Source organism: Alternaria ventricosa (genome assembly GCF_023758065.1).
Source record: "Alternaria ventricosa strain BMP 2768 chromosome Unknown scaffold_10, whole genome shotgun sequence".
Classification (NCBI taxonomy): domain Eukaryota; kingdom Fungi; phylum Ascomycota; class Dothideomycetes; order Pleosporales; family Pleosporaceae; genus Alternaria; species Alternaria ventricosa.
In genome coordinates, this window is record NW_026055690.1 from 89,124 (window position 1) to 112,867 (window position 23,744).

Sequence of the window (23,744 nt, forward strand, 5' to 3'; positions counted from 1 at the left end):
ATGGCGCGGGGTGTGTATATGATTATGTCGACTCGTGAGGGCGAGAGAGCGAGCATACGGTGAGCTTTCAGGCTACGATTGATACCATAGACCGACAATTCCTTTGCGTATGTTTTTCATTGCCTATTATTATACTGATCCGATAAAGGCTTCCTCTATTCACACCCCTTCCTTACACAAACGGCAGGATAACATGAGACTGATACTCCCCACCCACATGCACGTTATGAACCCCCTTATTCCTCTCCTCAAGCTCCACTTTCTTCCGTGGACCAAACTCCTGCACAAGCGGATACTCACCACTAACCTGCACCGAAATGCCTTCTCCAGCCTCAAAATCAACGCCCATAGCCCACAGCCCTATCTCCAGCTTCACCACCTCGCCCGGCGTGACCTTCTGCACCTCGTCGTGCGTATGAAATGGATACTGCGGATGTATCGACTGCGCTTGATCTATTTTCCGGTGCGAAGCGCGCAGCACGCCCGTGGGCCCGTAGTATACCATCAAATTCGAGTAATCCTTGACTGGGATTTCGGACGCGGACTTGTATGGCGCAGCGGACCAGGGGATGTTGATGGCGATCATGGGCTTACCGTCTTTGTCTAGTTTGCGGATCAAGACGTAGACGATCATGTCGTTGAAGTCGGGGCAGGACATGTAGAGGACGGCTTTAGGTAGGCCCATGAGCCGGGTGTGTTTGTCGAAGGTCATTGTGAAGGCGGCGTGGGAGACGGGGGAAGTGTTGCTTTCGGAGTTGTAGGTTAGGGTACTGGGGGTGGTTGGTGCGGTGGCGGAAAGCGTGTTGTTGGCGGAGAGGAACAGGGTGCGGTAGTCTGTTCGCGGGATGGGGAAGTCTTCTTCGACGATGGGGTAGATGGCTTCTTTGTCGCCGTAGTTGAGCGAGGACATGCGTACGCGGGGTGTCTTTTCCCAGTCATTCTTCTCGCCTTTTAAGTAGCGGTCGAAGAAGGAGGCGAGTTCGTCGATGGATTCCTGCACCGCCCAGAGATCGTACCATTCTTGGTACGGGTCCCATCTTAACCACTTATCTTTGGTGTCGACTTGCATCCAGCCGCGTATCGAGCCCATGGTGTGCACGAAACTGGAGTAGGATGCGACGATGTATGTAGGTATCTTTATGCTGGCGATGTCGGCGCGTTTATCTGCCCAGTATGGGTTCATGGTTGAGGAGCGGCGGTACATCTCTTTGAAGTCTTCGAGGCCGTTTTTGCCTCGGATTACGTGCTCGGTTATGAAGTCGAAAAGACCGTTGTCCCAGGCTCCGCCGCGCACGAATTGCTCGCGGTAGAGGTCGCCGCAGGCTTCCCAGGGTGCGATGGCTTTGAGCGAGGGGGGTTGTGTTGCGGCGATGAACCATTGGACGATGCCGAGATGTGAGTTGCCTGCCAGTCCAATTGAGCCGTTACACCTGTATCATTGTTAGATCCATGTCGTTTTATAGATCGATGGAAGACTTGCCAGTCCATCTTTGCGAGCTCTTCGATCACGTCATGCCCATCTTCACCTTCCTGCTTTCCCATGATGACAATATCTCCGTCGGAGTCTCCCGCACCTCGTGCATCCACATTGACGACTGCATACCCACGAGGGACGTATGCCGCCGGATCTGGTCCTTCGAAGCGCTCGAGACCGCTAAGGCAACCTTTCGGTACACCGCAACCCCATTTCACCTGTACCATGTTAACTTTTGCTCATATCCGAAAATTGTTCTGTACGGTGAACACAAACCTTGGACATCATATCAATACCCGTATGCTTTTTGCCAAAAGGACTCCAAGCCACGATCGCAGGCACTTTCTCGCTCCCATCGCTTCCGACTGGCCGGTAGATGTCGCAGTACAAAGTACACCCATCTCTGACTTTGACAGCGACGTCATGCTCAGCGATCATGTCTTCAGAGAGTGCGCGGGCGCCATCTCGGCTTTGGTACCCCTTGCGAAGAGTCTCTTTGCGCGGGTTGAAGCCTTGATAGCCATTCTCACCCACCTTGGGCGGCTTGACAGCGAGATTGGCTACCTGAAAAGCGAGAGGCATAGTTCTGGTATGAAAAGAACGGATAAGAAAGTTGTTGCGAGTAACGTGCAGCAACATGAGAAGGAGGCTGCATCATGGTTTTGAAAGTCCATACTGTCAACGGATGGACCCCGTGGGAACCGCTGAAGCACCGCCCGACCGTTCTCGGCCGCGACGTTTCTGCCGAGCGACTTGCCTTTTGAATATTTTCCACGGCTTCCAAGGTGTAGCGTCGGCATGTGGAGTGTTTCGAGATGCACATGCACGCTAAGGCTCGCCCGATCTCGACCGTGATGCCGTGAGCCGCAGGGTCCGCCCCACAACGAAGCTTGTCTATCCCCGCATCGAGCGGCCGTGGACGGGCGAGCCGGGGTAATGTGACCGAGAAGATTGTAGAGGGGTGTGAAGTATATCACTGGAAGACTTTCTTGCCTACTCGACTCGGTATTTCAAACTCTACTTCAAACTCAATACTTCAAGACATTGCGAACATGGCGCCCTTCCTCGACGACAACGAGAACACGAGCACTGCTCAGCAAAAGTATGGCGACTGGCGAGATGACTTCTACGAGAAGGGCTACGTAGTTCTCAAGGGCGTAGTGCCCAAGGAGCGAGCCCTGAAGTACCGTAACAAGATGATGGACTGGCTTGGTACCTTTCCCAACGACTTCGATATCAACAAGCCAGAGACATGGACCAAAGAGAATTTACCCCAAAGCTTCAAGAACGGAATGTACCTCAACTACTGCGCTGCACATGAGAAGTATGTTTGGGAGGCAAGACAGTAAGTACACCCCTCCAGTAAAGACGCGTCGATCGCGGTAGCTGATGCTTTTGCGAATAGGGAACCAGGTGTTCTAGCTGCTTTTGAGAAGTTGTGGAACACAAACGAGCTCATCGTGTCGTACGACACTATCAACCTCACACTGCCAAATGCCGGCAAGATGGCTGGCAGCAAACCGTGGCCGCACGTCGACCAAGCACCCGAGCGACAAGGCCTGTCTTGTGTCCAGGGAATAATCAACCGTACGTCAAAACTCCTTCCTTCTAATCATCCAAAAGCATCCTACTGACACACCCTCAGTCTCCGAGGCCGGTCCGAAAGACGGTGGACTCGTTGTGATGGAAGGCTCAGCCAAGCTCTTCGACAAGTTCTTCAAACAACACCCCCCGGACCGAACCAAGGGCCCCCTCGCCGCCCTCCACTACGACTTCTACCCCTTCCAAGACACAGACGTGAAGTGGTACGAAGACCAAGGCTGCAAGATGGTCAAGGTCTGCGCCGAGCCCGGCGATCTCATCCTTTGGGATTCGCGACAGATGCACTACGCTGTGTACCCCGAGACAGACAACATCCGCACCATCATCTATGCGTGCTACACACCGGCAGCCATGGCGTCCAAGGAGGATCTGGAGAAGAAGAAGGAGATCTTCGAGAAGTGGGAGGCGACTACACATTGGCCACACATCAACATCCACTCGCAAGGGAAGGCCAAGGTGGATGGTGAGATTGATCCGTGGGAGCGGACGGAGCCGCTTGAGAAGCCGGAGTTGACTGATAAGCTGCTCAAGCTGGCGGGCGTGAAGCCGTATTGAGGAGGGCATAGTGTATGACCTCTTTTGGTAGAGATGAATTTGTATAGCGTTGTGTAGCAATCATTCACATTTGAGCAAATACTTCGTCCCAGTCGTCGAAGCCGTATGTTGCATTGAGTGTGTTGCCGATCCCATCGAACATGTCGATATTCTCGTAGTTGCCGTGGTGGGCAAAACCGTCCATCGGAGGAGCCGAGTTGGATAGGTCGTTGGTGTGGCTGTGATCGGCCATCGACAGCTGCTGCAGTAACTCATGTATCGTACGTGGCGCTCCAGGAAGCTCTGTATCGTGTCGTTCTAGCACGGGCAGGAGACCCTCGAGGACAGCCGAGCCCTTCGCAGCATGAACGGCGACGGCAGAGTGCTTCCGCAGCTCAGTGAACGCCATTCGGAGAAGGTTGATGATTCGAAGCTTAGCATCACCTCGATAGTCATGCGGGTTTGCGAGCATGTCTAAAGACACGTATATAGCAGCTGCGACAGTTGACGCAGATATAACCCATACTAGCCTGTACACTCTTGGAGCAGGCTTAGCGTAGTAATTCAGAATATTGTTGGCTGATTGAAGAGCAAGCTGCCTGGAGTTCGTCGGGTCTTCATCTGTGTTCGTCGGCAACAAAACGCGAGCGATAGTCAGCAATATGAAATCAAGGACGTAGTGGATTTGGTAGCGCTGAAATGGTATCCAGGGGTACTCCATCTCCCATATCCGATCGTCTTCATTGGCTGGGAAGTTTGGCGATAGATGCAGGGGTAGGTCTCGCCGGAGAGTCTGAACTTGCTCGATGGCTTTGATAAACTTCAAATTCGTCTGGTGCGTGTTGGCTTTGATGTAGAGGTAGACTATGTAAGAGACACGGCACATGATTGAATGGTAATGAGCCGGTGAAGGAGTAGCCAAATTTCCAGATTCGAAAGAAGCAGGACTATCAGCCATGGGCGCTCTGGGTAGTATGTAGTCGTCTTGGCTGGTAATGGTCGATACATGGCAGCAAAAGCTGGCGGGTGAGATTGATGGCGGTCGAGACCAACTTCCAAGCCTAAGGAAGGTCAGTCAGATCGATTGGGACAAAGAGCACGTGACCAGTACTTACCAATCCCGGATAACGCAAGCCCACCATAACCGACGCCCCATTTCTCGCTGAGAAGGAGATGACCACTCCGGTCTTTTGCATAGGTCTTTGGAGATGTTCACTTCGTTCCCTAGCTTGTGCATATCCAGACATCTGGCCATGTTGGTCGCAAAACCGGTAATGAGCCATTCTCGCTGGTGTTCTCCAAAGTTGGAATGACATAGTGTCAGTACTGACAGAGCCTGAACAACAGGGAGAGAAGGTGATCCAGCAAACCCATACCTCTCCAGCTCTTTCAGCGCAGCCTCGTACCAGAGACGAGACGTATGTACTGCGATAGAGACGGGGTTGTCCAATGGCATTCCAAGTTGAGGCAACTGGTTAACATCGGGAATTTCGTCCGGATTGGAATAGAGTATGCCCACAGCCAGGACAGCAAGGTAGACAACCAGCCAAGGTCTCCGTGCGCGATCGATACCAGCACCGAGCTGCGTACTCTGCCAGAACTCTTCATGCTCTCGGAAAAACACATCTGCATCCACGGCGCAGTGCAGCCAGCCCAGAGTTTGCAGCGAGAAGGTGACGAGCTGGATACTAGCGTCTTTACTGGGAAGAAGCAGATAGATGGGATCCGCAGCAGGTTCGTATAGTCTATCTATGAGATCTTTCTCGCCACCCTCGCGCGCAGCATTGGTCGTGATACCGATATCAAACTGTTCAAACGCCGGGATCAGGTCCTCCAGGGAAGCCGACGGGGCAGAATAGTCGGTAGATTCGCTGGTCCGGCTATGAGCACACGGCTTAGACAGCGCGAGAGCCGTCTCGAGCTCAGCAATCTGGGCGCGCAAAGCGCCTCGTTCGCGCAGCAGATCCTCGAGTTGCACGTCGTCGGCGCTGCCAGCATCGGAATCGGCGTAGACGGTTAGCTGTCCCCTGACGCGGACGATCGGCCGCCGGCAGGAGTTTCCGGCGTTGCGGCGCACGCAGGGCGCGCAGGGGGACTTCTTGTCGCAGCGGATTTTGCGACGGCTGCACTCGACGCACGAGCGGCTCACGCGCTGCGATGTCTTGATGCCGGCTTCGCTCATGGTGCGTGAAGGTGACGTACGTGGTGTGGGTGGTGAGCATTTGCCGAGGAGCTTGAGGCTCAAAATCCTCCAGGCCTGTAAGTACGCGTACCCCGCATGTCTCGTCTCGTGTCCCCCATGCCGTTCCCCCTTGCCAGGCAGCTGGGCCGGGCTTTCCCCACACCTATTATCGGCCTAGCCCGCGCTCCCTCCACAATCCGTTCGCATACTTATTGGACTGGGCGGCCCAGTGCGGGCGAGGTCCGGGGTTGCACTGCGCTGAGACTCTTGTTCCAAGTCACGACGCAGATGCCATGGCGCTGGTAGCTGCGTCCACTTCGGAGCTCGAGGTGTACAAAATCTGGGGAATGCCTCTCTGTTTCGAGGCATCAGCGGCTGTCCATCATGGCGCCTCACGACTCCAAGAACGAAGCCAGCGCTCACATTGAGATAGTCGATGCTCATAAGAAAGCTGCCAGGCCGGTGGTTGGCACCATCAGGCTGTACGACGAGGATGGCATTGTGCTGATCCCAACACCAAGCAGAGATCCCAATGGTAGCTTCAACCCATCAAACCCAGTAAGAAAAAGATCTCTAACGAACATAGATCCATTGAACCTTCCAAAATGGCAAAAGTACATCATTCTGATCATCGTTGGCCTGTACGCTGCCACCGGAAATCTAATGGCCAGCGGTATCACCGCCATTCTGCCCATCGTACAAGCCTCGTACGGCGGCGACCCAAAGACCAGCGACCTCGCAACCTGGCCAGCCTTCTACATGGGCGTTGGTAACCTCCTTGCGATCCCCGTAGCCCATGCCATCGGCCGCCGACCAGTCTATCTCATGTCGACCATCGTGCTCTCCTTCGGATGTCTCTGGTGCGCCTACAGCGGAAGCCTGGAATCGCACATCGCAGGCAGAGATGTCATGTCGATTGCCGCTGGCCAAGCTGAAGCGCTGTGCCCCATCATTGTGCAGGAGATTTTTTACCTGCACGAGAGAGGCCATGTCATTGCGTGGTTCTGCGCGCTGCAGACGCTTGGTACTGCCGCGCTCATCGTAGCCAGTTCGTATCTCGCGAACGATCTGGGCTGGAGGTGGTGGTACGGTGTGTTTGGATGTCTAAGTGGAGCTATTGCAGTTCTCAGCATCATTTTTGTCGCCGAGACAAAGTACGAGCGCACGCTTGAGGCACTGAGTAAGTCGACCTACACCACATTATCAAGCACATGTACTAACATGCCCCAGACGGCCAAGGCATCGACGAAGACGGCACCCTCGTCCCCGTCACAACCAACACCAAGCGGACCCTCGACACTGTCAACTACGCGCCCCGCAGCTTCGTCAAAGACATGCTTCCCTGGAAAGGCCATGCCCACTGGTCTGAAGCAATTTCCTGCTGGAAGCAAATGTTCCAAATCATCTGGTTCCCCAACATCCTCTGGCTTATCCTCATCAACTCCGCCGCCCTCGGCATCTACGTCCTCATGTCCGCCCTCTTCGCCGGTGTCCTCGTCCAACCACCTTATCTCTGGAACTTCGACATGTTGGGCTATGTTTTCGCAGGACAGGTCGCGACAGCTGTTGCAGTCCCGCTCTTCTGCGGTTCCCTGAGCGATTTGATCGTCAAGACGATGAGTAAGAGGAATGATGGTGTGAGTCAGCCGGAATACCGTCTCCTCGCTCTCATCATCCCGTTGGCGTCCATCCTCATCTCGACCATCATCTACGGCATGACGGCACAGAATCCCAACAACTGGAGCTGGGCTGGCATCGCCGTCACGCTAAACGTAGAGTACTTTGGTTTCGTCGGCATCGTCGTTTCCAGTTTCGTGTACTGCATGGATGCTTATCCTCAGCGTATTGATGCGGCGCTTGTGCTCATCTGCTCGCTCAGAGGTTTCATTGGCTTTGGAATCTCATTCGGATCGATCGCTTTTGTGGAGAAGGCCGGGTATGAAGGTGCGTTTAATATCTGCGGCGGCATTGTGGCCGCACTGATGTTCTTGGGCATCTTTGTTTATCTGTTTGGCGAGAAGATTCGCAGTATGACGCAGAAGTGTGCTCAGGACGAGTAGACGTCAAATTGCGACTCTCGGGATGAGGTTAAAGTCGTCTTGGACGTATTAGCGTTCCTGGAGTGAACAGCGCTGCTTCTTGATTATGAGAAATGAGAATGAATCTGCAATTATCCCAATGGCATCGCTCTGTGCTTAGTTAGCAGTCAATCGTGCAAGATCAAACCGACTCAAATGGATCTTAATGTACGATCGTTATGGAGCAAAAGTATATTGAACATGCTCTTGACCGTGTGGAAGGGTATCGCAATAACTCATTGAGTCGCCGCTCTGTAAATGGCCAAAACTCCTGTACTATGCCCATGCCGTTATACGCCTTCCATGCTATTACTCATACATCGTCATCATATAGACGTGGTTGATGGCGTTAATCCTCTACAAACTCCTCCTTCATGTCATCGTCCACCTCGTTTCCTTCGTAAGCGTTCACTAGGAAAGGGTGGTAGAGCGCTTCTTCTGCTGTGATTCGCTTTGCAGGATTGCATTCCAGTAGGCGGTACAAGAATTGGACTGCCTCCTTCTCATCCTCATCCAGCTCCCTCTTTGGTTGTGTCTTGTCGCCTGTACGGCCTGTGCACCAGAGTATGATCTTCTCCAGACTGTGTCCGCCCTCGCTGTAGCTGGGTACGTTTGTCTCGAATACCTGGCCGTGTAGGAGGGCTGTTTCTCGCATCTTCTTTCGTCCGAAGATAGTCGTGATTTCGAGGAGCGCGTCGATGTCGTCTGCACTGTGGAAGAACGGGAAGCGCTTCGAGAGCATAGTCAGCAGAATGACGCCGACACTCCAGACGTCGATGGAACAGGTCTGCTGTGTGCACTTGAGTAGTACTTCAGGCGCACGGAATCCACGGGTACCTGCGCGGTTGGCACGACGGCTGTTGCGCGTGTCATTCTTGGGGTATGCGGAAGCGGTGTGACCTGCTGACTGGGTCTGCGCGTAGACGCTATGTGATATCCTGTATCGTCGGTCCTCCTCCGACATGTGGCAAGCGCAGGTGTGCCAGTCTGTACCCTCTCGCTCGGCGAGGCCAAAATCGACAAGGACTCCGCGCGACTGCGAGGTATTGTAGAGGAAGTTGGTAGGTTTGACGTCGCGGTGAATGATGCCTTTTTTGTGTACCGCTGCGAGTGCAGTGAACAGGCTCTTGAAATAACAGCGCATGTCGGAGATGCCCATGTCGCGGTAGTAATCGCGGAAGTCGCGGTGCTGGTAGTAGGGCAACACAGCAACGACCTGGTCCTGGTGTCGGAAGGCAGTGATGAGCGGGCATACTGAGTCTGCATCCCTCAGATCGAACAGCAGTTCTAGCTCGTTGAAGATGCGTATCGGACTGCTTGTGACGTAGATCTTCTTGATAGCGACGTAGTGGGGCTTTCTGGCGGGTTGCCTCTTGTGTGCTGGGAGGGATTTAGCCTCCTCCTGCTCGTCGATGTCCCATTTGTTGTTGTATTTGGTGTATTCGAGATCCTCAGCCTTGTAGACGGTGGAGAAAGTTCCTGTGGAAAGCGTGAGTCCAGCCCGCGACCCTGCATGCTGCAAGCCAATGATGTAGAACATACCCTCTCCAATGCGGTTAATCAGTCGGAACCGCTTGCTGATTCCGACAAATGTCTCCTCGAAGCGCGCCATGTCTTCTTGAACGGAATCTTCGACTTCTTCGTCGCTGCTATCGGCAGTGCGCCCGCTTTCGTCAAGCGGGTTCATGCTTTCGTCCTGTGTCTCTTCGGCCTGGTCCTCTCCCATTTCGTCCTCATGGACGTCAATTGCCTCTGCATGACGCAGTGAAGTGCGTGCCTTTGCCATGGTGTGTGTGGCTTGTGATGTTGTGTTGGACGATGCGTGAATCTTCTTCGCGGTATGCGGCCGACGCGTTGGACCCTGGCACGCTAGACTGGAAGGGGAAGACTGATGGCAGACGCTCGGACCACCAACAAACAGCTGCAACGCGCCTTCCTGGGTCGGTGCATGTGCGACGGTTGCGGCCGCATCTTAACTTTCACGGCGCAAACACCCCCACCCTAACCCTGACGCTCATTTCGTCGCTTCTTGTTTCTGATTTCTGATTCCCTCGAGCGATTCTGACCATCATGGACGCCCGGGTGGATTTTGACATCAATGAGGCGGTTAAGCTGTTCGACAGCGATCCCTCCGCGATACCCACCCCCGAGGCCCCGCAGGCGCTGCAAGACTGCGAAGATGAGCCGGAATCGCTGTCGTCGCCCGGATTGATCAACAGCGAGCTGAATCCTGTGGTTGATGCCGTGGCAGAGAGTCCAGATGCGATTACTCGCAGCTCTGTGTTTGACACGCTGCAGTTTCTCTTGAAGTGCGTCCCCGCATATCCAAAGGATACAAAACAATATGACACGGAACCTAATTCTAAACTGTTCCGACTATCTAGGCACTCGTCGCAAATACCGCCAGCCATCCTCAGCAAGATCCTCGACCTCATCTCCTCGGCGCTGTCCACGCAAACCGACATCATCCACGCCGACCTCGAAGCCGAAGACCAGGATGCGATACCACACCACAAGAACCTGCTGGAGATGTATGGCTTCCTTCTCCGATGGACCATCTCCGCCGTCGAGACAAGAGCCCTTGAGAAGTCTGCTTCTGCGCCAGCAGCGCGGTGGCGGGGTAAGGCGACAAAGACGAAAGCGGGAGGCGGCAAAGACGTCGTCTGGGATGCCTCAGCGCAACTGGAGACGGCTCTTGACCGCATGAGCAAAGTGCTGAGGCTCAAGCTGGGCCGAATCTTCGTTACCACCTCGGAGCGAGACACCTTCATCGGCCTCTTCACCAAGCCAGTATACCACATCCTCGAGAATGAGGCAAGAGTCAAGAACAACGCGATACGGAGTCACTGCTTTAGGGTTCTGTGTTTTGCCGTCAAGTCTCATGGACATGCCTACAGTAGGTAGAGGAAGACTCAGATCAGTGACTGTACTAACGCCTATAACAGCTGCCCAGACGTCCATCAACCAGAGCTTGACATACTTCGAGCATCTGTCAGAGCCCATGGCCGAATTCCTCTTCACACTAGCCGACGCTTTCGACTATCCACAGCTTACCGAAGACGTCTTGAAGGACATAAGCAGCAAAGAATTTAGTTCTACCGATCTGAAGGGGCCCAAGTCCATCTCGACGTTTCTTACCAAGATCTCAGAGCTCACGCCGCATCTTGTCATTCGCCAAATGACATTGCTCGCCAACCTACTGGACAGCGAGTCATATACCCTCCGTTGCGCTCTTATTGAGGTGTGCGGAAACTTGATCATCATGCTTAGCAAGCTGAGCCAGGACGACCGCAGCGAGCAACACAAGCAACAAATTCGCATCTTCTTCGACGTACTACAGGACCGCTTCCTGGACATCAACCCCTACTGCCGTGCTCGAGTGATGCAAGTCTATATCAAACTGTTAGATCTAGAGCAGAAATACCCCAAGCGCAGGCAGAAGGTCGCCGAACTCGCTGCGCGTAGTCTAGAAGACAAGAGCAGCAACGTACGTCGCAACGCAGTCAAGCTACTCGCGAAGCTCATATCAACCCATCCCTTCACTACCTTTGATGGTGGATTGCTATCGACGAAGGATTGGGAACAGAGGTTGGCCGATGTCGACGCTCAGATCGACGCCTTACAACCCCCGGAAGAGCTACGCGAGCGTGCCCCTGGTGAACAGACTGTAGACGAGACTCTATTGCAAGACGCAACCCAGGCCGATAACGATGAAGCACCCCAACATCCATCAGAGATGTCCGAGGAAGAGAGAGCTGCTGTAATTGCAAAGGCACAGAGGGACGCTGCGACTGCGCAAGAACTGGAGAAGTTCCAGGCAGTACGCAAGTATCTTATGGAAGCGCTCAAGTTCATCGAAGTCCTCAACGACGCCGCTGAGGTGGTCACTCAACTGCTGTCATCCAAAAATAAGAGCGAAGTCATCGAGGCCATGGACTTCTTTGTGACGATCGACGCGTACAAGATCGCGAATGCTAAGCTCGGTATCCGGAGGATGTTGCGTCTTATCTGGACCAAGGGCAACAGCGACGAAGGCAAGGGTGTTCAGACGCACCTGTTGGAGTGCTACAAGGGCCTCTTCTTCGACGCGCCACCTGGTTTTGATGCCAATGCAGTTGCTAACTACATATCGAAGAACATGATCAGTCTGACATTTGGCACAACCCCCGCTGAACTCACGTCACTCGAGCAGCTCCTCAGCACCATGATGAAGCAGGGACTAGTCAACGCATTGGTCATCCAGAAGCTTTGGCAAATATATGGATACCAGAAGAAAGACATTTCCAAGAACCAGCGACGTGGAGCGATCATTGTCCTGGGTATGCTCGCACTCTCGGCTCCACAGATCATCGTCGAGGAGATGGAAGTTTGTCTGCGCATTGGTCTCGGGGAGCTCGGACGACGCGATTTGGGTCTGGCTCGATACACCTGTATAGCTCTGCGCCGCATGAGTCCACCACCTGGAAAACAGGCCTCGAACGACAAGCCAGTACAGACCGTCAAGCTTCCAAACGATCACGCAGTTCTTGTCAGACTGGCCGCCATCACAGAGATGCCATCCGATAGCAAGGAATGGTTTGGTGTTGCAGAGCAGGCCATCAGTGCTATATACGTCCTCTCGAAACATCCCGACGTCTTGTGCTCCGAGATCATTCGCAAAGTCACAAAGCGTGTGTTTGCGGGACAGGCCAAAGTTGAATCACGGCCGACATCGAGTTCCAGTGCCGCGGAACCAATGGAGGTCGATCAGGGAGATGAGGAGATGCCCGACGCGCCTGCGATTGAGGAACCACAACCAAAGAAGCAGAATTCAGCGCTTGCATTATCACAGCTGTTGTTCGTTGTCGGTCACATTGCCATCAAACAAATCGTCCACTTGGAGCTTTGTGAGCTTGAATTCAAGCGTCGCAAAGCTGAGAAAGACAAGATGGCACCGACACCTCGAAAATCTATGTCTTCTTCAGGTCCCACACCACTCAAGAAAGGGCGGAAGCGGGGTTCGACCAAAGAGCCAACACCGGCGCCTGAAGAAGACGACCTGGATCTAATGGCGGGTACGAACGAAGACGACTTCACGGAAGCTATCGCACACGTCCGTGAACGCGAACTTCTATACGGTCCACAATCTCTACTCGCGAACTTCGGACCTCTCGTAGCAGACATTTGCGCCAACAACACGTCGTATAACCACCCAACGCTACAAGCACAAGCTGCACTGTGCTTAGCTAAGCTCATGTGTGTCAGCTCAGAGTACTGTGAGACTAATCTTGGCCTGTTGCTCACCATCCTCGAACGAAGCCAGGACGCTGTTGTGCGTAGTAACCTTGTCGTCGCACTCGGCGATATGGCTGTTTGCTTCAACCATCTGATCGACGAGAACACCGACTTCCTCTACCGCCGTTTGAACGATGGCGACCCAAGCGTCAAGCGAACATGTCTCATGACCCTGACCTTCTTGATTCTAGCCGGACAGGTCAAGGTCAAGGGCCAGCTGGGCGAGATGGCCAAGTGTCTCGAAGACAGCGACAAGAAGATTGCAGACATGGCCCGCATGTTCTTCACCGAGTTGTCGACCAAGGACAATGCCGTGTACAACCAGTTCATCGATATGTTCAGTGTACTTAGTGCTGATTCCGGACTGAGCGAGGATGCACTGAAGAGGATCGTCAAGTTCCTTGCTGGGTTCATTGAGAAGGTATGCTTCACTTCGTCTTACACCGCTGAAGACTTGATACTAATTATTACCAGGACAAACACGCCAGACAGCTAGCAGCCAAGCTAGCATCCAGGCTACCGAGAGCAGAGAACGAGAGGCAGTGGAACGATGTCGCATATGCACTCAACCAGCTCCAGCACAAAGATGAAGAGATCCAGAAGATGGTCTCGGAGGGTTTCAAGGTTGTGCAAGCAAATGCTTGAGCTGCGTATTCGTCTTCATCTTCATGTATCTTGCTGAAATTCTTTATGATTGTATGAACGCGATGATACCCTGGGTTGGGTTGGATCTGGGGGTAGAAGCTTTGGCGTTTGGAACTACATAGGGTATCATTCATGTATATGACAAGCTCCCAGTCCACAAATGCAGTGCCTCAAAACACAGCCACAGCGCAGCAAGCTTCGTATTTCCTCCCGTTAGCCGTCCAGAAAATCTCCCGTATGTCTAAATTGGCACGCCTTAATGCCCTGGATCTTCCCTATTTTGTCCTAGTTTCCTGCCAAAAGCTCTTGGCGTATCGGGCGCCTGACTCTAACGGGTTACGCGCGATGAGGCTCTTCGTACGATGACAACTACGCGAGGGAGATTGGAAGTTAATAGGGGCCCAGGCGTCGGTGAAGTGGGGAAAAAGTCTTCTGGTGGCATGGTTGGTATAGAGGTTGGATGAGAGCCTCGGGATGGGCATTGCTTGAGTAAAGTAGTAGAAGGAGAAAAGTGGGTAAAGTGCCGCTGGTGCCGGTGGATGGGATGAGTATAAGGGAAAGGTAAAAGTAGGTTAGGTACGGGTTGAACAAAGACGGAATACTATATATCTCCCGCACGACTTCGGATCCACGAAAACATCTCTTCGTTCAAAATATAGCGAAAACATCCTCACCCGCACAACACCATCCCACAACCATGTCTTCCCTCACCTCTTTGGACACCTTTCTGTTCCCCTCCCCAACCACCCCACCCCCCTCGGGCACAGTCATGATAATATCTGGCACCCCCTACCCCACGCCCCTAACCTGCCCCCCCTCATCACAAAACATGTACTTCAGCGACGTGTCCGACGCGTGGTGCATGTACAATATCGGCAACAACGTCAGCAACAAAACGATCCCTTACCTCGCCTCGTGCTGCAAACCCGGCGCCGAGGTGAAAATGTGGCAGGACTGCATGCTTTACTGCGAGGTTACGCGAGAGCAGAGGAATGAGTGGAGGGAGTGCGTCGAGGAGATTTATCCGGAGGCGAAGACGGATAAGAAGTTGAATCTTCAGCAGGGGTGCTTCGGGTGGAGTGAAGAGTTGGAGGGGATAGAGGGGCCGAATGGGACGAGGGCTGCGGAGGTGGCGCAGAGTACGACGGCCGTGGGGAGTGCGGTGCAGACGGGGGATGGGGAAGGTATGTTGAGACTTGACGAGATGCGTGTGGAATGTTTGACTGACTGACTGGTGTTAGGTAAGGCGGGTGGAGATAGAGCTTCTTTGAGGCTGGTGGGATGGGCGGTGGCTTTCCTGGCTGTGGGAGCTGGGTTTTTGGCTTGAGTGTCAGTTCGGTGTTGGGCTGAGCTACGAAACAGAAGATGTCCCGTTATATACCCATGGAGAAGGAGAACAGGCTGTAAGATAGATGTGAGGGCAGCTTGAGTAGCCCAGTCACCACTGTAGTAATGCTGAGCAACAGTGACATCGTTCGTAAAGCGTATGCCATGCGCTGCTACCACTCACCATGCAGGCGGCCTTGAATGCGTCTGATGTATACACAATATGTTTTACAATTCCCACCTCAAAACTACTTCAGGCAGTCTGCTTCCTCGCATTCTTAACCTTACTCTCCGCCTTAACCTCCGCCTTCGTCTTCTTGCCCTGTTCCAACCGCCTCTCCTTCGCCGTCTTTTGCTGCCCAGCCTGCCCACCATGCGCCTCAGCCCGTGCCTTTTCCGCCTCGGTATGTATCCTCATACCCTCCATAGCCTCCGCCAATGTGGGTATTGTTAAGCCTTGTTTCCGCGCCAGCGCCAGTCTTTGGATACTCGCTTGCCTGCCCCGCTCCGCTGACCGTACGTCCTTCAATAACCGCTCTCTGATGCGCTGTTCGTCGAGTTGTGCTTGGGTGAGGACTGGTGGTCGATTTTCGACGGGCTCGCCAAAGGGCGCGACGATGGAGGTTACGACGTGGCGGATTACTTTGGAGGTGCGGTACCCGGATGTTATGCGCACAATGTCTCCTTCGACGACGGAGTTGTTGGGGTCGCGGGCTATATATGTTTTTGGGGCTGGGAAGTGCTGTTTTGGTCGTCAGCACTGCTATAGGCAAATGTGCGATTGTCGTGCCAACACACCTTCCTGAACTTCTTATTCCATTCTTGTTCTGCGACGCGCACTCGTACTGCTCTCGCCATCTTGCCTGCTGAGACTACAACGCCGACTTTTTGACTTGTGAAACATGGCGGTACAATTGGCTTTCCGGCTATCGCCTTGGTCGCTATCGACGCCATGGCGGGTGGTGGTGGGTGTGGAGTCGAGGCGTGGTTGGTGTGCGGTGGTTGCGGAGGTCCTGCGGAGGTTTGCTAGCGCGGGCTGCGCACGCCAAGGTCGACCTGAGGGTGCGTATATGGAGACGACAACTCAATGCGTCCTTCTATTGTATGCGATCGCGTGTCGGAAGCGTGTGGGGTGGTGCAGCCTCGTCTACCGTCGTCGCGTGGGAAATGCTTCGCATGAAAAGTGAAGTCGGTAATGCCAAGGCTTAACTCCGATTGGCCGCATAATCTACGTTACTGCTATCGTGTCCCATTCGCAACATCCACTTTCACATTCCAAGTCGCCCTTCCGCTTTCACTCTCCCAATTCTTTCTTTTCGGGGTCGCTCGTACCTGAGTTTCACACGCGAACCCCATGTAGAAGTTTGCTCCTGCATTTATCTCGGATACTTTTATTCCGTCCACTCACTTTCGCAACTTCAACACCGCTGTTGGCGCAACTCACAGGACAAAATGCTCCCACGGTTAGCGCTGTTCTTTCTGGTCGCCTTCCTGGCGCTGATCGTTGTTGGCGCAGAGGACTACTACAAGGTATGTAAAAGCGTTATCTGTACACATGTGTACTTCCGCCAAAGTTGCAAGTTGAACTGCACTTGCTAACATGATACTGTAGCTACTTGGCCTGAAGAAAGATGCCTCGGAGCGCGAGCTCAAGAAAGCCTATCGAACCCTCAGCAAGAAGTACCACCCAGACAAGAACCCGTACGTTCGTAAACCCATCAAATCAGCTCACATCTCTAACGTTCAACAGTGGCGATGATGAGGCAAGTGGGAAGTTTGTCGAGATAGCCGAAGCCTACGAGGTCCTCAGCAAGAAAGAGACACGCAAGATCTACGATCAGTACGGCCACGATGGCATCAAGCAGCACAAGGAAGGCGGTGGTCCTCGCCAGCACGATCCCTTCGACCTCTTCTCGCGGTTCTTCGGCGGCTCAGGACACTTTGGACACCAGGGCGGAGAACGACGCGGACCAAACATGGAAGTGCGGGTTGCACTACCCCTGCGCGACTTCTACAACGGCCGAAGGACGGAGTTCACAATCGAGAAGCAAGCGATTTGCTCAGCCTGCGAGGGTTCAGGCTCGGAAGATGGACACGTGGAGACTTGTGGTACATGCGGCGGACGTGGTATCAGGATACAGCGACAGCAACTCGCCCCCGGCCTATTCCAGCAAGTGCAGGTACATTGCGACCAATGTCACGGTAAAGGAAAGACGATCAAGAAGCCTTGTCCCGTCTGCCACGGCAGCAGAGTCATCCGCGAAGCCGAATCACACGATCTCGAAATCGAGAAGGGTATGCCAAAGGGCGTACGCATCACCTACGAGAACGAAGCAGACGAAAGCCCCGATTACGTCGCTGGCGACCTCATTGTCCACCTCGTCGAGGCAGAGCCCGCTATGGGAGAACAAAACCACGAGCGCACAGACGGAACCTTCTTCCGGAGACGGGGCAAGCATCTCTTCTGGCGCGAAGTCCTTTCTCTCCGCGAGGCATGGATGGGCGGCTGGACACGTAACATTACCCACCTGGACGGCCACATTGTTCAACTCTCTCGTAAACGCGGCGAAGTCGTTCAGCCCAACATGGTTGAAATCGTCAAGGAAGAGGGCATGCCAGTATGGGCCCAACAACTCGAAAACCACGAGGGTCTGCAATACGGTGACCTGCACGTCGAGTACATAGTCGTCCTCCCCGACCAAATGGAGAAGAGCATGGAGAAGGAGTTCTGGAGCGTGTGGGAAAAGTACCGCGCCAAGAAGGGCGTCAGCATTGATGCTGAGCTCGGTAGGCCGACGGAGCCTATTACGATGCCAGAGCCGGATGCGCACGACGAGTTGTAGGACGAGATTCTGAAGTGGATGTCTTCGGTGTATGTACAGCGCATAGAGCATGCGTGGAAGAAGATGCTGGGATGAAGCAATATGTTCAGTGCTTGTATGAATTGAGCGTGGTATACCCGGTGATGATGTGGAGTTGGGGAGTCGGTTAAGGCTTTGTGCTGTGTTGCTTTGGCATATAGAGAGTTTTTTGTTATTCGGATATATATTAGAACAATGGATGAATACACTATGCGTTGATTTCATGAGGATATATGGTCAGTGACGCTGATGATCATCGTCGAGAGAGATGTGCGTCGTACAAGCACGTACACCTCCGACCCTGTCTTCGAACTCATGCACTGATCGTCCAGACTTTTTGGAAGAATGAATACGTAACTAGTCGAACCTTTGTTCCAAAACCCGAGAGGCCACACACACAAAGAGTTTGTGGCTCAATTTTGAGAACTCCCGGCTGGCTCATACATAGTCTAGCTTGTGATTTTGCAACCGGGAGTCGTGCATGAAATTTTCGTATGTTTATTTTCGCGTGGTGCCCAGAGGAACAAAAGACTCCATGAAGACCTCGTCCTTCAATTTGGTTCTGATTTTGAGAACGACGGCTCCCACATACGAACTTGACCCCGGAGTTTTGATGGTAAAGTGAGGGGTGTAGGCAGGAAGGCAGGAGCGCAGAAGACATCTAAAAAGCGTGGGAGGTATTTAGGTTCACATGCGTTGGTATTTTGTAGTTTTGGAACTTTTCAAAGACGCAAGGCAGGCGGAGGGAGGAGCATATGCGATGACCCAGGCTATTTCGGAACACATGACGAGGTCATATGTGGTTTTAGAGTTGGCACAACATGATTGCAGTGAAGAGGTGAGAGTCGAGAACTGGTCGAAGGGAAGCTTTTATACATCGTGGAGACGAGAGGAACTCAGACATGTCCTGTACCGGGAAGGATTTCGGGAAACAGCAAAAGCTCGAACTTCCATGGTGTCTTGCGTGCGACATTTTGTTTCCAGACGCGGACATGCAAGTGTCAACCAGATGATTCTGGCGGCAACTCCATCAGATTCTTCTCTTGTCTTATGAATGAGTTGAGCTGCTCAAAGACTCAGACACAGCATATTCCGCAGCTTAACACTTTTGGAAGCTTTTAGAATTTTGAACTCTGCTTCTCCATGTGGTCCTCTTCGGTTTCTTTCGGAGGAACAGAGCGCCATGTATTTGCGGAATGGAGTTTTGATACTGCTGGCACGAACTTGGTGGAAGTAGCAATAAAGAAGTGCAGCAGAAATAGAGAGGAGCTTGAAATTTTGGAAGTAAGATGGACAGAGCTGGCGAGGCAACAGACATGTCTCCATCCAGGTTCGTTTTTGAAACATGGTCCTTGTATGCTAATGGTTTGGGAATTCCAGTGGCTTTAAAAGGAGTGCGGTAGAGAGATGGAGAGAATGCTAAAGGGGGATTTTATACTTGCGAGAGGAAACACCTGGGCACTTCCTAGCAGATCACGTGAAGATGAGTACGTCAACCCGCGATAGAGCGTTTATCTCTTTGCTGAATGTGCGCAGTTCGGTTTGGAGAGGCTGCCATGATCATAATGTTTAGGACTGCGCTCTCGAAAAGAGAAGTATCGTCAACACAAGAGCTAAGACTGCGCAATGGATGCGACATCTTTTGAGGTGTGTCGCATGTAGGTGAAGAATACGGTGGCTGTTACGACTACACAACTGAAGAGATGACACGCCGTGTCAACGACTTAACCGGCTTCGAGATGCAGGTACGTTTTGCTAGACCGACGGCACCATCAGCTAGGCCATGCGCTGTTATGATCGTACCCTTCCTTTCGGGCCTTTGACATCAAGAAATTTCATAGACACGAGCCACGACGGGCACTTGCAAAGTAGCGCACTCAAGAAACGATGTAGAGCTGGCACTGGACCGTCTGTCGATGAGTGCCGGACGCGTGGTCGAGACCCCACGGGCTGCGAGGTGTGAAGGTCAGACCAAGCATTAGCGGGGTGACCCGTTCAGGCATTAGCGACCCTCGCTGATTGGCTCAGGACGAGCTTAGCTGCAATCATCTCTCAGGGTGCAGTTGCCCGATACACAAACACATCCCACATCCCGCCAAACTTCAGCTGGTCCTCTTGCATGAAGTCTGCAGGATGCAAAGCTCGACCTCTGACGATGGCGGCTGATGATCGCTCGTCACCACTGTAATTGACCACACTGCACTCTTTCGAGTGCCCGTGTATTGTGTGCTTCTCCAACAGCTGAGGATCAAAGCCTGCTTTTAGCCATTACTTCTAGCAAGTCTTCACGGAATGCGCGATTTAAGAGCCTGCGACATTGCATCAAGGGCGTTGCGGCGCCGAAAAGCAAGCGCTGCAAGTCACATCCCCGCGCGCCGACGCTCAAGAAAATCCCGCAGTGCTGCGCCATCCGCCTAAACAATGAAGCAGCTAACTGCACGTGGGCATTCCGTTCTCACGATAAGCACCAGGCTAAGAGCCAACCAAAGCTTTGCGTCAGCGGTAGAGCTTGTTACCAGATGAGATTGTCAGACAGCCACAGTGTCGGCCAGATAACGGGATTGTATAAGTCCTGCGAGAGTGCGTTACTGTCGTTGCGTACGACACCGACAACCTGGCATGGATCCCTCAATACACTTTGCAGATGCAGAACTGCATCCGGTTCGGTCGTCGCAGTCCGTGGGCGGAGTGTACCCTATGCGCTCACGCACCAAGTCGCACGCGAACCGGACTTCGGCTGATGCGAAGATCAGCGAACTGGAAGACGCGGAAGACGAAGATGCAGGTCTGCGCGATGAGCGCGATTTTAAGCGCAGTCAGGTAAGGAGGCACATGTCGCGGTGTGATCCAGCTCACTAACGCGACGCAGGTCTTCAGTCTGACACAGATCCTCGTCCTTGCATACCAGTCTACCGGTGTCATCTATGGCGATATTGGAACATCACCGCTCTATGTTTACTCTTCGACTTTTACGGAGGCACCTAATCGGATCAACCTGCTCGGTGCCCTCTCCCTCATACTATGGTCTGTCACCTTGATGGTCACCGTCAAGTACGTCTTGATCATCCTACGCGCCGACAACGATGGAGAAGGAGGAACGTTTAGCACATACTCTCTTCTATCCAAATATGTACGTCAAACAACCTGTGTGAGATCCTCAGTCACTGATGTATGCAGGCAAATATCGCGAACAGAGATCCACGCGAAGCCACCCTGATACGTGAGTGTGCATTCCGCCCTAGGTCTCCCTCTACTGACTTACGTACAGGAATGGAGAGGCACAATACCGATACTCTGGGCCGGTCCACAAGGAACATTCGCTCAACCATCGAAAAGTCCAAGTTCTTTCGCGGTCTACTGCAGGTCATCGGTGTACTGGCCGTATCGATGGTCATGGCTGATGGTGTTCTGACTCCAGCTCAATCCGTCTTGGGTGCCGTTCAAGGTCTTAATGTCGTGAAGCCTGATATCGAGAAGTCCACCATCATCGGTGTCACATGCGCCATCCTCGTTCTGCTGTTCGTCGTGCAGCCGCTTGGTGTCACGAAATTGACGTTTGTCTTCTCGCCCATCGTCATTGTATGGCTGGCCTTGAATGCTGGATTTGGAATATATAACCTTGCCAAGTATGTGTTCTTATGACTTCTTAAGTACTGTTGACTGACGACCACAGCTATGACTACGCGATTCTAAAAGCTTTCAATCCTTTCTACGCATTCGACTACCTGATACGGAACAAATACGAAGGCTGGCGCAGTCTCGGCGGTATACTCCTGGCCTTTACAGGCGTTGAAGCCCTGTTCGCAGATATCGGTGCCTTTAGTCGCCGTGCTGTACAGATCAGTTGGCTCGGATACGCCTACCCGTGTTTATTGCTTGCCTACAGTGGCCAAGCTGCCTACATCAGCGTTCACCCAGAGGCATACTCCAACCCCTTCTACAACTGCGCCCCGCCGGGATGGCTCATCTTTTCGCTCATCGTAGCCATAGCTGCTGCTATAGTCGCGTCGCAAGCCATGATCACGGCGACATTCCAACTCCTAACTCAAATCATGAAGCTCTCGTACTTCCCACAGATTAAGGTCGTCCACACTTCGACAACGTACCACGGACAGCTGTATATCCCAAGCATCAACTGGCTACTGATGATTGGCACTGTACTTGTCGCTGCCATCTACAACAACACAACCTCCTTGGGTAACGCCTACGGCGTATGCGTAATGTTCGTCACATTTTTCGACACTTGCATGGTTACCCTCGTTGCAATCTTAGTGTGGCGCATCAAGCCGTACTTTGTGCTTCTTCCTTGGCTGACCATCGCTTGTCTGGATGGTGCCTACCTGTCATCGGCACTCACCAAAGTACCAGACGGCGCTTGGTTTACTATCCTCCTCGCCTGCCTCCTCGGATCCATATTCATCCTTTGGCGATTTGGCAAAGAGCAACAATGGGGCGCGGAAGCTAGCGATCGCTTTCCAACAACGCACTTCGTCAAGACACTACCAGACGGCCGCCTAGAGCTGACCGAACAGTATGGCAGCAAGTCTGTTGGAACCATGGAAGGTTTCGGCATCTTCTTCGACAAAGCTGGCGAGACAACTCCTATCGTCTTCAGTCAGTTCATCCGCAAACTAGTCACCATCCCCGAGGTCATCGTCTTCTTCCACCTCCGGCCGCTAGAGGTACCTTTCGTCGCCCCAGAAAACCGATACAGTGTTTCGCGACTCGCCGTCCCCAACTGCTACCGCCTAGTAGTCCGCCATGGCTACATGGACGAAGTCATTACCCCAGACCTAGCATCTTTGATCTACGAGAAAGTCCGCAACCACATCGTCGCACGGGCTCTTGAACGCGATGGTGAGATGTCCGCCAAGGCTACCGGCGCTCAGCCGGAGAAGACCTTGGCTACCGAGACTGTTGCCGGAAGTGGCTTATCGACTCCGACACGTAGCTCAACTACTTCTGCGCGTCTGGAAGCACTTGAGCGTGCGTACAACCATGAGGTACTGTACGTCATTGGTAAAGAGCAGATGAAGGTTAAGGTCGGTACGAACATCATCCGCCGGTTCTTCTTGAAGGCTTTCTTGTTCATTCGGGACAACTCGAGAGCGAAGATTGCGAGTTTAGATGTTCCTATGGATAAGGTCATTGAGGTTGGGTTTGTGAAGGATGTGTAATGAGGTAGTCTGGATCCGTAGTGCCATCCCTATTACTAAGTGGTCGATGCCAATGCGTCGCGATGACGTGCCTTCCTAGTCATTGTTTGGACCCTTCCGACGTTTGCTGACTAGCCACACCTCCACGCCTCACCCTCCAACATCTCCAATTCTCCTGCAAATCTCCTAGACCCCCCAAATCACCCGATTTGCGATCATGAACAAGTTACCCGACGATAGTACCACCTGACACGTGTACGTTGCCAAGGCGGCGGGACCGTTGGATAGGTCGTCACCCCCTCGCGGCCTCATCCGCGCTCCTCAGCCTGTGCCTCTTCGCGTCCTGAGCACGCACGCCATCTAGATTGCCGCCCCAACGACATAAGATCAACATTCGTCTCCCCTGAGATGGGGTACAATACACATGGCTTTACCAGGTCCGGGTTTAATTGCGCCGCATGTCGTGCCGTGGTGCGCATTCCCGGTGCGTCAGGCAAATCAGCGAGCCAGATGAAAGGCGATAGAGAATTTCTATCGTGTCGATGCGTGAACTCTGTTTCGGGCATCGTGTAGGGTGGAGGTTCGATCTTCGCGCAGTTGGATACAAGATGC

At 53.1% G+C, this 23,744-nt stretch overlaps 9 protein-coding genes across 9 annotated transcripts; 5 read left to right on the plus strand and 4 right to left on the minus strand.

The window, feature by feature from the left end:
* Window positions 1–172: 172 nt before the first annotated feature.
* Window positions 173–2,056, minus strand: J4E93_006120 (uncharacterized protein; the record flags this gene model as incomplete). The annotated part of the gene is made up of 3 exons (XM_049344038.1): window positions 173–1,430; window positions 1,481–1,692; window positions 1,751–2,056. The coding sequence occupies 3 exons, from the start codon at window positions 2,054–2,056 to the stop codon at window positions 173–175; spliced, it is 1,776 nt and encodes a 591-aa protein (XP_049198473.1).
* A 470-nt stretch (window positions 2,057–2,526) lies between these two features.
* On the plus strand, window positions 2,527–3,631 carry J4E93_006121 (uncharacterized protein; the record flags this gene model as incomplete). The annotated part of the gene is made up of 3 exons (XM_049344039.1): window positions 2,527–2,819; window positions 2,880–3,061; window positions 3,120–3,631. The coding sequence occupies 3 exons, from the start codon at window positions 2,527–2,529 to the stop codon at window positions 3,629–3,631; spliced, it is 987 nt and encodes a 328-aa protein (XP_049198474.1).
* Window positions 3,632–3,695: 64 nt separating this feature from the next.
* J4E93_006122 (uncharacterized protein) lies at window positions 3,696–5,792 on the minus strand (the record flags this gene model as incomplete). The annotated part of the gene is made up of 2 exons (XM_049344040.1): window positions 3,696–4,671; window positions 4,726–5,792. 2 exons carry the CDS (start codon window positions 5,790–5,792, stop codon window positions 3,696–3,698), a joined length of 2,043 nt encoding a protein of 680 aa, XP_049198475.1.
* Window positions 5,793–6,176: 384 nt separating this feature from the next.
* On the plus strand, window positions 6,177–7,852 carry J4E93_006123 (uncharacterized protein; the record flags this gene model as incomplete). Its single annotated transcript, XM_049344041.1, has 3 exons — window positions 6,177–6,327; window positions 6,379–6,972; window positions 7,023–7,852. The coding sequence occupies 3 exons, from the start codon at window positions 6,177–6,179 to the stop codon at window positions 7,850–7,852; spliced, it is 1,575 nt and encodes a 524-aa protein (XP_049198476.1).
* Window positions 7,853–8,219: 367 nt separating this feature from the next.
* Window positions 8,220–9,656, minus strand: J4E93_006124 (uncharacterized protein; the record flags this gene model as incomplete). The annotated part of the gene is made up of 2 exons (XM_049344042.1): window positions 8,220–9,349; window positions 9,413–9,656. 2 exons carry the CDS (start codon window positions 9,654–9,656, stop codon window positions 8,220–8,222), a joined length of 1,374 nt encoding a protein of 457 aa, XP_049198477.1.
* A 284-nt stretch (window positions 9,657–9,940) lies between these two features.
* Window positions 9,941–13,789, plus strand: J4E93_006125 (uncharacterized protein; the record flags this gene model as incomplete). The annotated part of the gene is made up of 4 exons (XM_049344043.1): window positions 9,941–10,179; window positions 10,255–10,766; window positions 10,816–13,565; window positions 13,619–13,789. 4 exons carry the CDS (start codon window positions 9,941–9,943, stop codon window positions 13,787–13,789), a joined length of 3,672 nt encoding a protein of 1,223 aa, XP_049198478.1.
* Window positions 13,790–15,368: 1,579 nt separating this feature from the next.
* On the minus strand, window positions 15,369–16,069 carry J4E93_006126 (uncharacterized protein; the record flags this gene model as incomplete). The annotated part of the gene is made up of 2 exons (XM_049344044.1): window positions 15,369–15,857; window positions 15,914–16,069. 2 exons carry the CDS (start codon window positions 16,067–16,069, stop codon window positions 15,369–15,371), a joined length of 645 nt encoding a protein of 214 aa, XP_049198479.1.
* Window positions 16,070–16,567: 498 nt separating this feature from the next.
* On the plus strand, window positions 16,568–17,958 carry J4E93_006127 (uncharacterized protein; the record flags this gene model as incomplete). The annotated part of the gene is made up of 3 exons (XM_049344045.1): window positions 16,568–16,645; window positions 16,728–16,816; window positions 16,866–17,958. 3 exons carry the CDS (start codon window positions 16,568–16,570, stop codon window positions 17,956–17,958), a joined length of 1,260 nt encoding a protein of 419 aa, XP_049198480.1.
* Window positions 17,959–20,595: 2,637 nt separating this feature from the next.
* On the plus strand, window positions 20,596–23,153 carry J4E93_006128 (uncharacterized protein; the record flags this gene model as incomplete). The annotated part of the gene is made up of 5 exons (XM_049344046.1): window positions 20,596–20,796; window positions 20,846–21,106; window positions 21,154–21,196; window positions 21,245–21,602; window positions 21,650–23,153. The coding sequence occupies 5 exons, from the start codon at window positions 20,596–20,598 to the stop codon at window positions 23,151–23,153; spliced, it is 2,367 nt and encodes a 788-aa protein (XP_049198481.1).
* Between the last annotated feature and the right edge of the window lie 591 nt (window positions 23,154–23,744).